This window comes from Balaenoptera physalus, assembly GCF_965194825.1.
Source record: "Balaenoptera physalus genome assembly, chromosome: 1".
NCBI classification, from domain to species: domain Eukaryota; kingdom Metazoa; phylum Chordata; class Mammalia; order Artiodactyla; family Balaenopteridae; genus Balaenoptera; species Balaenoptera physalus.
The window spans coordinates 20,161,008-20,174,907 of NC_138882.1; the positions used below are offsets into that span (position 1 = coordinate 20,161,008).

General features: G+C 46.7%; 1 protein-coding gene across 1 annotated transcript in view; it reads left to right on the forward strand.

Moving 5' to 3' along the window:
* Window positions 1-1,811: 1,811 nt before the first annotated feature.
* MTARC2 (mitochondrial amidoxime reducing component 2) overlaps window positions 1,812-13,900 on the forward strand; it is a 33,130-nt gene continuing 21,041 nt past the window's right edge. The window contains exons 1-2 of the mRNA XM_082427534.1: window positions 1,812-2,598; window positions 8,395-8,568. Coding sequence (XP_082283660.1) covers window positions 2,324-2,598; window positions 8,395-8,568 — 449 coding nt within the window. The 5' untranslated portion in view covers window positions 1,812-2,323. The remainder of the gene's footprint in view (window positions 2,599-8,394; window positions 8,569-13,900) is intronic.

Consider the following 13,900-nt stretch of genomic DNA (forward strand, 5'->3'; position numbering starts at 1 on the left):
TCCAGGTGCAAGTTTAAATACACACCTCATTCACAACACTACACTTGAAAAAGAAGTCCAAGTCTTGGCCGCTCAGTATGATGAGAATGTGTGCTCGTTGAAGAGACAGAAGTCCACTGGCCTGGGATTTCAAACAGGGCCCGTTTGCAGGGAGATTTTGACTTTCACTTTGCACAAGGAGCAGCGGAAGGGAGCTTGGCTCTGGCTTCCTGCCCTCCTCTGCTCTCCTCCCAGCCTGGAGGACGGCCCTCTTCTCCAGAGGATGACCAATCAGGACTGTGGGACGTGGTCTGCTGGTTGTCTCCGTAAACTCTAGAACCGTGCCGCAGGTTAAGGGACAATCTTTGAAAAATAAACAAAATAAACAAATGACCTCAAACCTTAACTTCTCTAAGAAAATCCACCGTTTACCAAAGAGCTTGTGTGAATGGAGGTGGTAAGGAGAAACAAAGCTGAACTTTAGCAAAAATAGATTTTATGCAGTAACTACTGATGAGCAGGGGAAAGAACTGCGCTCCCTCCCGGTGAATGCAGAGGTGACTGGGTTTTAAAGGGTGAATGAGGCGAGGTGGGGCTCAGGTGAAAACTGACAAGGGTGGGACAGTGGACCTGGGGTCGGGCCAGGGGTACTGATTACAGTTCAAAGGCATGGCTCTCAGGTCCTTGAGAAAAACACTTCTGAGTTGTAGGAGGTTCATACACATCTGGAAGGGACAGAGGGAGGACCCACAATGGTAAACCCTTTTGAGTAAGTGCTCTAAGTGAGACAGGCTGGGACCTGGGACCCTTTGCTGCAGTGCTTGCACCTGGACAAACATCTCCTCCAGCGACAAAATACAAAGAAATTATAAGAGACTAAGAATAACTGCGTGCCTGTGCAATTGAGGCAAATTATGAACAAGATACAAAACGAGCAAAAACCCAGCAAAAGCAGGGGACCGCACATGCCCCCTGCACACAGCACCACCAAGGGGGTGGGCAGATGACCTAAGCCACGCCTCCAGCGCTACCCCAGGACCAGCTCCTACACTCACCCCACTCAGGGAGGAAGCAAGGGAACCTGTTACTTGTTTTTGCTCTCTGGTGCTGCAGCTCAAGTCTCAAGAAAGCCTTGCCCGAATTTCTTGCCTGGCCTCTTAATCAGTTTCTATCGATTAAGGAGGCCAAGAACAAAGGTCCGTAACGGAAGGAAAGGGGGTGAGAGGCCGGTCCTGGATGTTGGCGGGAACAGTGAAATCTCCCGGCAGCAGGGAGCTTTCTCAGGCAGGCATTTTAATGAGGAGCTAGGGTCATCCTTGGGACTTGGCCTTATGCGGCAAGAAGCCATGTTCATATACGGAATCTAAAAAAAAAAAAAAAAGGTACTGATGAACCTAGTGGCAGGGCAGGAATAAAGATGCAGACATAGAGAATTGACTTGAGGACACGGGGTTGGGGAAGGGTGAGCTGGGGCGAAGTGAGAGTAGCATCGACATATATACACTACCAAATGTAAAACAGACAGCTAGTGGGAAGCAGCCGCATAGCACAGGGAGATCAGCTCGGTGCTTTGTGTCCACCTAGAGGGGTGGGATAGGGAGGGTGGGAGGGAGACGCAAGAGGGAGGAGATATGGGGATATATGTTTACGTATAGCTGATTCACTTTGTTATAAAGCAGAAAGTAACACAGCATTGTGAAGCAATTATACTCCAATAAATATGTATTAAAAAAAAAAAAAAAAAAAGAAGCCACTCTCGAGTTTGTTCAGAGCGCATAAGTTTCCACAGAGCAGGTTATGGGCCAAAAGTTCTGCAGTTCTCAGAGCGATCTGCCAGTAGGAGCTCCTAAACGTTTAAAATCACCCATTCTGCAATCTACCATCCACTTGCACTGTTCCCTGCGCTCCAATCACGCAACAACGTGGGCAGTACAGGAAGCGAAGGGGCAGTGGAGAGCCGGGTAGCGTGAGGGCGGGCGAGGAGTTAGGCTGAGTCGCAGGGCCCCGGGAAGAGGGAGAAGGAAGGCGAAGGTGACCGTTCCAGAGAAAGTGGGCAGCCAGGCCTCTGGTGTGGGGCCTCCGGAACCGCCCCCAAGGGCACCTGAGCGCCCCAGTTCGCTCTCGGCCTCGCTTCTCTCGGTTACCGCCTGGCCCTTGGCGCCCAGTTAAGCGTCCCCTCCCTGCGCACAGCCAGTCCTTTCGGCGCGCGGAAAGGGTGTCAGGGCCGGTGCCTGGGCCAACTCTGGCTCCTCCCGCTCGCCTGCAGCCTTGAGCGCCCGGGCGCCCTCCCCACGCCAATCGCTGCCGAGTCCGCGCTCACACCCGCGCCCGCGACCGCTGGGTCATGGGCGCCGCCGGCTCGTCCGCGCTGGCCCGCCTGGGCCTCCCCGCGCCGCAGCCCCGGCCCCGCTGGCTCGGGGTCGCCGCGCTGGGACTGGCCGCGGTGGCGCTGGGGGCCGTGGCCTGGCGTCGCGCGCGGCCCGGGCGGCGCCGGCGGCTGCAGCAGGTGGGCACCGTGGCAGAGCTCTGGATCTACCCCGTCAAGTCCTGCAAGGGGGTGTCGGTGAAGGCGGCGGAGTGCACGGCCCTGGGGCTGCGCAGCGGTCACCTGCGGGACAGGTAGGGCCGGGCGCGGCGACAGCGCAGGACCTGCTGGGGAGGGAGGGAGTGGGGCGGGGGAGCTGGGGCCTGTCCCAGGGTAGGAGAAGAGACGTTTGCCACGTGCGTGTGCTGGGCTGCTTGTTGGACCCTCTGCCTTTGATCCTGAAGCTGGAAAGGTGAAGCTCGTGTCTGGTGCAGATTTGGAAAGGTAGTGGAGGCAAGATGTTAGCACAAGTTCCTGTGCCCGAAGACACAGTGAGGCCAAACAAACCGAAAGGTTGGAGTTTGGAGCAGAGAAAGGTTCATTGCAAGTCTGTGCAAGGAGACGGGTGGCTCAGACCCCCCAAGACCCAGAGCTCCCTGAAAGGTTTCGGCAAAGCATTTTTAAAAGCCAGGTGAGCGAGGGGGGTGTCACAGGGTATGTGATCAGCTAGTGCACAATTCTCCAACTGGCTGATGGTGAGGTAAGAGGACGGTGTCACAAGGGTTAACATCATCATTTCTTAGGCTCCAGGAGGCCTGGGGCTCTGCGCTTCAGGTCATCAAGTAATTAACATCTTCCATTTGATGGGGGGTTGTCACATCTGTAAAACCATTCAGGAAATGTGCATCAAATACTGTTATCTAGGTACTTCAGAGAGGAGCTAAAGCAGAGGGTATGGGGGAAGGGCCTGTCCTGGGAAGGCCTCAGAGTGTCCTGATCCCTTACAAAGCCTCTGCCCCTCCCTGGAGGGGACACATGGACACAGAATAGTGCAGCTGGATATCGGGAAAGCACTCTTGACAGAGAAGGATGCTAAACCCTAAAAAGAGTGAACAAGGAAGAACAGAACCTCCTTCTTCGCTTCCTTAGGATGCAGACGCTTTCCTGTTTGGCTTGGATGGATTAGCTGTGGTCCTGTGTCTAGGGGGAGGGAGGTTTGCCAATTGGTCATTCAGGGAGCCTTCTAGACAGGCTGTTTGCTGTCCTGAGCTCACTCCAGGACACGTGTATTCTCTCTTCTCTGGAGACTGCTGTCCTCTTAAAGAAATGTGGGCTCCCACGGCACTGAAAAACTTCAGCTTGTTGTAGAGAACTGTTGTGTGTGCAGACCATGTAACTCATGGGGCATTTTCCATCCCCTTTCATCTCAGATTTCTGATCCTGGAGAGTTTTTTAAGACTATAATTTTTTAAGACTTATAATTTTAAGACTATAATTTCTGAGACCTACGGACTCAGAATCACCAAGAGTGAACCAAACTCGTGTGGGGGGTGTTTAAATCTCCCCAGGTGATTCTGATGCTATCAGGAGAGGGTTTTCTCTGTGACCATTAAGAATAAGAGCATTTTTCAAGCCTATTCAAGTGTGAAGGCTTAGAAAAGCCTTCTGACTGCTGGGAAGACTTCAGGCAGAGTGAAGAGGTAAATTCTCAGGATGCACACCCAGAGAAAATGGACTTGTGCTCCTTCCTTCCTCACGTGAAGGACTGAGGTTATTTCACAGAGAGAGTCAGTTCTTATCTGTGTTTCCTCTTTTCATCAGAATAACTATTGCTTTCCCACAGCTCATTGCCACTACTTTGCTGTGACTCTTGCTTCCATGGAAAGAGAATATTTGTCCTTTGCTTTTCTGCTTCTATGGGCATCTGAAAATAGATGGAACTGTATCAACTTTCCCTTGTTTTGAACAATAAATGCTTGGGATGGGGTGGTGTGGTATGGAGACTGGGATGAGGTGGGGAAAAACAATGGAATAAACTTTTATTCAATGGTTCATATGCAGCAGATGCTTAACTAAGTCCTTTCAACAGATGATGTAATTTAAGCCTCAAAACAATCTTGTGGGCTAGGTATTGTGTCCACTTTGCAAATAAGGTAACAGTATCAGAAAGAATGAGTATCTCACCCAGGATCACAAGACCATTATGTGCTGGAGGGATTTAAACTCAGATCTCTGAGTGCAGCACTCACGGCCCTCCTGTAAAACCAGCATGTGATTTACAAGGGCAAAGATTGTGCCAAGGATCAGGAGACCTTAGGCAAAGTCATTTAACCTCTCTGAGCCTCATTTTGTTTTCATTTGCAAAAGAGGTTGAACTTGATGATCTCCCAGACCCTATCAAATCTAGATTTTATTTATTAAAGGATAATTGAAACTCGAAAGCAAGCTGGAAAGAACTCTGCTAAATGCTGTTATTCTCTCAACTTGAGAGTTCAATTACAAAACTACAAATAGTCTAGAACGCAGGAAAAGCCTACCTTTATTTATTTCCAATTTGAATCTGTGTCTTTGGAACTGTTCTAAGAAGCCGAGAGCTTCCTCTCTAAGGGCTCTGTGCCTTAAATTTCTAGAGCGATTTTGCTCAAAGCCTTTAGCATATTTGTGCAAATGCTTGGCCTGAGAGCTCTGAGCTTTGAGCTCGTTTCAAGTCCATCCAGCAGAAGGCTAACACTGGCTGATTGGTACAGATGCTGGGAGGGCATGACTGCCCACCTTGACCTTGTAAACCCTCACTCTCCGCACCAACCATGTATGACTCGCCCATTGATAAACCCAGCCCTTCACTTCTTCTGCATAGACTATTACCTCTTGGAGACATGAGTCTGCTAAGTTTATTATCCCAAGTGTCATTCCCTCCTGCCCTTACCCTCCAGCTCTCTGTGGTAGGGCTCCTGTTTTCCCCCCTTTTCCAGCTCAGTCATTCCTACTTCCCAGGCCAGTTTGCCCGTTTAGAAATGAGACTTTCCAGCTGTCTTGCACTCTGCCTCCTGAACACGGCTGTTGGTTGTTCAGGGCATTGCTGTTCTTTTGGAGACTCTGAGCTCTGGTCTCTCCACTGCTCTTCAAGCCACATACTCATGTTTTCTGTGTAAAACGAAGGTGCTGGCTTTCAGGGTTGCAGGCGAGAAAAAATGGGTCGTGAAAAAAATCCACACTCCAGACATATCCTTTCTTTCCGATCGGGCAGAACAGAGGTCATTATTCATTCCCTGGGCATCATTTGTGTGCAAGAGGTGAAAAATATCGTCATCCCGGTTACAGGGTGATGGGGGTGGCTGGCTGGGGTATGTTGCCGATGGCACCTTTGCATCTTTTACTGTGGTCTTCGTCCTACCGCAGTGTTGGGCTGCTTGCAAGTTGCCACCTGCCCCTTCCATTGCAGGATTAGCACAGAACCTCTAGCCACCACTTCTGCTACGTCCCAGGGCTTAACCCCCAGGTGAGTATACAACAGGCAGGAGCTGGGGGCGTGGCTTGAGAGCCAGAGTGATAGGGCTAAAGTTGGGGGATGGACGGCAGCTGAGAAGACTCAGCCCAGGGACGGGGCTGACTGTTGGAAATAATGGGCCATGGCGGGGGGTGACTCCTGTCTGGACATGTGTCTGGTCATGTGCAGCTCTCAGGGCGAGCCTTGTCTCAGAGGGGGACGGGCCATGTTGGAAGTTCAAGTGCAGGCTTTGGTGGAGTTCATCAGAACGGGGTCATCCAGGACTCTGCACCCAAGGATGAGGCTGGAAATAAGGAACAGGGCCCAGGCCCGAGGGAATAAGGCTGTAACAAAGTAGACAGGAAATCCCTGGGTCACAGAACCCACCCTCACCCCATAGGTGAACGGGCTAGAGAACCCTGGGAACCAAAGATCCCTAGAAAGAAAAAGGTGGCCTCCTCAGAGGGTCGGAGACCTACGACAGCCCAGCATCCTCAGCTCCTGGGAAGAGCAGCCACGGCGGTTCCTAAAATGCCTTTGCACTCTCACCATCCCGCCGCTGTACCCTCGCACCAACGCACATGCCAGTGAGCAGGGCTCAGGACCCAGCCCCTGTCTGCTGGCTTGGTTGCAGCGGAGGGCAGTTATCCAGAAGCTGGACAGGGATGGGTTGCCTGACGGGGAGGTTACCTGCCAGGGTCAGGAGATGGCTTAGACCTGGTTCCCTGCGCTGTGATGATAGCGGTGTCCTCACCAGGTTATGGTGAGCATTCCATCTGGCTCCAGTCATAGTTTGAAATGTCTCCCTCCTTCTGGAAGCGGCTGTCCTTTTTATCCTGCTCACGTGTGGGAGGCCCCAGTGTTCAGTGGTGGCTCACTCATCGGAGCCCGCAGAGTTCCTCACCCACTGCACTCGCTCTGTCTAAAATAGTGACGTTGAAACTCATTTCCCCTAGGGGTGGCACAGTTTTCTTTTTTAGTCATCAAATCATTTGTGCGGTGTCACCCCAAAGACACGCTCTACTATCGATAAGAGCATAGCCAACCTAACCAGGTCGGCCTCCCATTCCATTCTTCAGCTCACCCCGCACCCCACTGTCCCCTTGGATGTGATACACAGCGTGTGAAAGCTGAGCCTAGAACGGGGGCAGAGGGAGGTGCTCTCTAGAAGGTGAGTGGAGTTCCTATCTAACACGTGATTTGCATGACTTTTTTTCTTCTCCAGCTCTATTGAGATATAATTGACATATAACATTGTGTGAGTTTCAGGTGTACAATGTGATGATTTGATACACATATATATTGTGAAATGACTCCCATGATAAGGTTAGTGATCACATCCTTCACCTCGCGTAATTTCCGCTTTGTTGTTGTTGTTATGGTGAGAGCATTTGAGACTTTTCTCTCTTAGCAACTTGCAAGTAGACCATACAGCAGCGGTTCCCAACCTTTACGGCACCAGGGACCGGTTTCCTGGAGGACAGTTTTTCCACTGACGGGGGTGGGGGGGATGGTTCGGGTGGTAATGCGGTCCACGGGGAGCGATGGGGAGTGATGGGAGCGATGGGAAGCAATGGGGAGCTGCAGGTGAAGCTTCACTCACTCGCCTGCCACTCACCCCTTGCTGTGCAGCCTGGTTCCCAACAGGCCACAGACTGGTACCAGCCCACGGCCCGGGGGTTGGGGACCCCTGCCGTACAGTACTATTAACTATAGTTGCCATAATGTACATTACGTCTCCGGAACTTTTTCCTCTTAGAACCTCTTTTTGCTCTTTGACCACCTTCACCCATTTCCTCCACCTCCAACTCCTGGCAACCACCAATCTACTCTCTGTTTTTAGCAGTTCCCCCCTTTTTATATTTCACTTACAAATGAGATCATACAGTATTTGTCTTTCTCTGTCTGACTTATTTCTCTTATTATAACGCCCTCAAGTTTCATCTGTGTTGTCACAAATTGCAGGATTTCCTTCTTTTTTATGGTTGAATGACATTCCATTGTAGAGATATATTTTCTTTTTTTTTTAATGGAGGTAACGTTGGCTTATAACATTATATAAGTTTTAATGTGTGTATGAAGAAGAAAGGCTGTTTAGGGGTTTCCCGATCAGGGCCCACATGCCCCAGCAACTTAAACCCAGCAGAGGTTGGATTGCAACCACTGGAGTCACAAACATTCAAGACCTTTCTCTAGAGTTTCAGTCTGCTTGGGCCATTAGTTGGTCAACCCCATCTTGTTCCACAGCAAAAAGACCTGGAAGACATTCCGCTTCAACCAGAGACAGGCTCAGGGAAGTCTCTGACCAAAGCAAAGACCCAAAGTAAGCAAAGTAGTTGCCCCAGCAGTTGAGAAGGTCCCTACACCAGCCTCACCAGAAGGATTTTCAAGACTGGGGATTTTCATACATTAGCCAGATGTTCTTTCCCAGGGCTGTTTGTACCAAACAGCCAAAGAATTTTGGACCCCCAAAATTTGGCTAGACCTGGATACTGTCTGGAAAAAATTTTTGGGTCCTGAGTTGGGGCAGAGGGAGGGTTTTGATGAAATAGAAAGCTAGAGGAAAGCTATGGAGAGGGTGGTAGAAGATTTTCTGAGTGTGCCCTTGTTTGTTTCTTGGCAGGTTTTGGCTGGTGATTAAGGAAGATGGACACATGGTGACTGCCCGGCAGGAGCCTCGCCTCGTGCTGGTCTCCACTACCTATGAGGATGATTGCCTTATCCTCAGGGCACCAGGCATGGACCAACTGGTTTTGCCAAGCAAGCCACATTCTTCAAACAAGATCCATGACTGCAGGTGCTCTGCTCGGGGCCCTCTGGGGATCTGTGCCAACTGATTTCCCGTTAGGCTCCACCCTGTACTCTGCCTTGCTACACTTTGCATGCTAGATGATGAGACTGGTAAAGGAAATATTTAAGAGAAGTCTAGTCTATGTTGGGATCAAGCCAGTGGTCAGGTATGAGTGGGTGAAGCAGAATATTGCATTAAGAATATTTAGATTTGCTTCATCAGATATGGCAAGACATGCAGATACAGAAATGACTGTCATGAAGAAAGAAGTTTTTTATATTCACAGATCCCTAGAAACAGGAGGCTTATACCATGCAGGGTCACATGGGGAAATACCAGGTCGGTCAGGAGACAGAGAGGGCAGGGGAAAATGTGAGCACGAGTCTTTATTCTGGTTTCTACAGGCTCTGGGAAAATTGGCTCTGGGGCAGAGGGGCTGTCCCTAGTTGTCTGGTACCTGGTCCTGGGTGATTAGAGCAGGGGACAGTGGCCAGAGTATAAAAGCACAACGGACGAGGTCATTGGGGTGAGGTCTCTGGATTGGCTGGTTTGCCTATGAAAGCCTAGTGTTTTACTATCTCTAGGAATTGACTAGCCCTGGGAGGGGTAGTTCCTTCAGCATCACCAAGTCCCAAGATGTCAAAGCATCAAAAATATAAAAAGTAAAAAGTCATGATTAATACAAATATAGAGAGGATACAAAGGGCCAATCTTTAGGGTTTGTCTCCTTTTATTCAAGTAGGATGGACTTCTATTCAGAATTGCCAGGCAGGCAAGGGCATTAGTGGAGATGTTACCACCTGTATCTCCTGATTGGAGATTGTGTTCCACCTGATTGGAATTGTATTGAATTGAACTTGAGGCTCAATTAGAGAAAATTGTAATGAATTTATTTATTTATTTATTTATTTATTTATTTATTTATTTATTTATTTATTTATTTATTTCAACTGTGCCTGGTTCATCTCAGGCACTTAAATAAATGTTAGTGCTTACATAGTTGATATCATCTTTATTGCATAGAACCTCCCTATCCATGAACGTGTTATCTTTCCCCACTTATTTATATTTTCTCCCCCATTTATTTATTTATTTATTTATTTGGCTGCATTGAGTCTTTGTTGCTGCGCGCGGGCTTTCTTTAGTTGCGGCGAGCGGGGGCTACTCTTTGTTGCGGTGCGCGGGCTTCCCATTGTGGTGGCTTCTCTTGTTGCAGAGCATGGCCTCTGGGTGTGCAGGCTTCAGTAGTTGTAGCACGCAGGTTCAGTAGTTGTGGCTCGTGGGCTCTAGAGTGCAGACTCAGTATTTGTGGTACATGGATTTAATTGCTCCACGGCATGTGGGATCTTCCCAGACCAGGGATTGAACCCGTGTCCCCCACATTTGCAGTTGGATTCTTATCCACTGCGCCACCAGTGATGTCTCTATTTATATCTTTTTTTTTTAATGACTAATTTACTGAATTGTAGGCTTTTCGTTTCTTTTTTTTTTTCTTCCAAGCTTTTTATTGAAACCGTTTTCAGCTTTTTACGAAGAAACATCTTAGTTTCAGATAGAAGTGGCCCACACAGTTGCAAGTTTTTACCTTAAACTGTTTCAGACAGGAACTTTTAAATTTATTTAATTTATTTATTTTGGCTGTGTTAGGTCTTCATTGCTGTGCATGAGCTTTCTCTAATTGCAGCGAGTGGGGGCTACTCTTTGTTGCGGTGCGTGGGCTGCTCATTGTGGTAGCTTCTCTTGTTGCAGAGCATGGGCTCTGGGTGCGCAGGCTTCAGTAGTTGTAGCACGCAGGTTCAGTAGTTGGGGCTTGCGGGCTCTAGAAAACAGGCTCAGTATTTGTGGCGCATGGGCTTAATTGCTCCGCGGCATGTGGGATCTTCCCGGATCAGGGAATGAACTCGTGTCCCCTGCATTGGCAGGTGGATTCTTAACCACTGCGCCACCAGGGGAGCCCCTATCCACTTATTTATATCTTATTTTACTTCTTTAAAAAGTTTTATACCCAATCAAAAAATGGGCAGAAGACCTAAATAGACATTTCTCCAAAGAAAACATACAGATGGCCAACAGGCACATGAAAAGCTGCTCAACATCACTAATTATTAGAGAAATGCAGATCAAGACTACAATGAGGTATCACCTCACAGCCATAAGAATGGGCATCATCAGAAAATCTACAGACAACAAATGCTGGAGAGGGTGTGGAGGAAAGGGAACCCTCTTGCACTGTTGGTGGGAATGTAAATTGATAGAGCCACTATGGAGAACAGTATGGAGGTTCCTTAAAAAACTAACAATAGAATTATCATATGACCCAGCAATCCCACTACTGGACATATACCCAGAGAAAACCAAAATTCAAAAAGACACAAGTACCCCAATGTTCATTGCAGCACTATTTACAATAGCCAGGACATGGAAGCAACCTAAGTGTCCATCAATAGATGAATGGATAAAGAAGATGTGGTACATATATACAATGGAATATTATTCAGCCATAAAAAGGAACGAAATTGGGTCATTTGTAGAGATGTGGATGGACCTAGAGAGTGTCATACAGAGTGAAGTAAGTCAGAAAGAGGAAAACAAATATCAAATATTAACATATATATGTGGAATATAGAAAAATGGTACCGATGAACCAGTTTGCAAGGCAGAAATAGAGACACAGATGTAGAGAACAAACGTATGGACACCAATGGGGAAAGCGGGGTGGGGTGGGGTGGTGGTGGGATGAATTGGGAGATTGGGATTGACATATAAACACTAATATGTATAAAATAGATAACTAATAAGAACCTGCTGTATAAAAAAATAAAATAAAATTCAAAAATTAAAAAAAAGTTTTACAATTTTCTCTATAATAGAATTGCACATCTTTTGTTAGGTTCAGTCCTAGACATCTTATCTTTTTGTTCCTATTTTAGATGACAATTAAAAAATTTTTTCTGTTTATGTTTGGTAGTATTTATTCTTTGATCATTGGTGGAAATTTCCAGTAAAACTGCCTGGATTTTCTTTATAAAAATCCATTCAAGCTTTTATGTCTTCTTAAGTATTTTTGGTAAGTTATTTTGCTTTATGAATTAGTAGATTACTAACTAATGTTAGTTCTATTGTACTGACACACGGAGATTCAGTTTTTTTCTATGGGGTGTTGATGATAGAACATTTTGTATCAGAATGTGGAAGAAAGTAGACTTTGCATAAAATTCTGAGAGAACTTTTTTTTCTTTTTTGGCCACATACCATGGCTTATGACATCTTAGTTACCTGACCAGGGATCGAATCTGGGCGCATGGCAGTGAAAGTGCTGAGTCCTAACCACTGGACTGCCAGGGAATTCCCAAATTCTGAGAGAATTGAAGAAGGTGGAATGGCAGAGGGATAGATAGAGTCTGCTGCAGGGGTGGGAGGGAGGAAGGATTAGGGGAGGGATAAGTTTCAGGAGTGGGAAGGGACACTGGATAATCAGTTTTCCCTTGCCCCACTGGGTGCTTTCTACTTTTCAAAGTGCCCACACTAAGCTTATCTGAGTGGATGGAAGCTGAGGGTAGAAGTGTGTGCACTTATACACGCGGGCTGTGGTGAAGGGGTTGAGGGAAGTGCTCAGCCCAGCAACAGATACTTAAGGAGCTGGTGAAAGGTGGGATCAGATATGTGTGAAATAGTAGACTGGTGGCTTGAGGAGAGTTTTAGGGGAAAGGCTGAAGGCTCTGAGAGAGAGGACCATGAGACAGCAGGGGGACCGAGGCCAAACAGCAGCTCCAAGAAGGGGGTTTACAGAGAAGGAAAAGGCCAAGAAACATCAGAAGAACAGCACGGAGATTTGACAGTAGGTGAGCTAGGTTGTCAGAGAATGAGGCGTGTATAGCAGTCAGACCAGGGCTGTGGGCCTCGGGGAGCGCAGGGTTGATTCCTGAGCCTCTCTGGGATTCCCTCACATACATCACATACGTCACATACATACCCTCACATACATCACAGACATCACATACATACCCTCACATACATCACATACATACATCACATACATCACATACATCACATACATACCCTCACATACATCACATACATACCCTCACATACATCACATACATACCCTCACATACATCACATACATCACATACATCACATACATACCCTCACATACATCACATACATACCCTCACATACATCACATACATCACATACATACCCTCACATACATCACATACATACCCTCACATACATCACATACATCACATACATACCCTCACATACATCACATACATACCCTCACATACATCACATACATCACATACATACCCTCACATACATCACCCCAGGAGCCTTCCAGCTGGGAGAAGCACTCACGCAGAGAGGTGCAAACACTTCCTGTGCTACCTGAGGGCAGGTAAGGGAATCAATTTCCAGATCCTCAAATCCCATAGGTTCTCCCTCCAACAGTGATCTTAGCTGCAGGGGGCAAGTTCTCCTCTCCACCTCCCCTTTGTACAGATGAAAGGCTTGCCCACCCCATGTCTTAGTAAGGAGCACTGCTCTGGGAGGGGAAAACCTATGGGGCCCAAACAATAAAATATACTGGTGTTGATAAAGGAGAATGTCTCCAGTGATGGGGTAAAGTCATTCTACAAGACAGTGGTAAAGTCATTCTACAAAGTGGGGTAAAGTCATTCTACAAAGACAAAGTCTTTGTCTTACGCAAAAATTAAGGAGCCTCTAATCAAATTTGCTGATAAATTATTAAAAAACACTTTTTGATGAATGGTTATTAAGTGCCAAAGATCACAGAAGGGTTCAAAGGATGAGTGAAAGTATTATAACTCAACTTCTTCCATTCCATCTATTAACACAGTGGATCCTTAGAGTTCTCATTACAAGGAAATAAAACTTAAAAAACTATGAGATGATGACTGCTACCTGAACTTGTAGTCATTTCACAGTATATAGAAGTCAAGGCGTTACGCTTTACACCCCAAACTTACGTATGTCAATTATGCCTCAATAAAACTGGGGAAAAAGTTAAAAATAATTTTTAAAATGTGGGCCATAAAAGACCTTAATCATTTATTTTTAAAAATAGATTGTTTTTAAAAATAGATATCAAACTAGCCTGGCATTTGGATTCCATTGTATGCTTTTAAAAGCATAATTTTATTTTATTTAATATAATTTATATATATTTATAATATTAAGACATAGTATATAAATTATGATATAATTTTATTTTAAATGTTAATATTTATAATTCAATGGAAATTTAATCTTTCATAACAAATTAAACTTATAAAAAACATGGACAGACCTAGAGAATATCATACTAAGTGAAGTA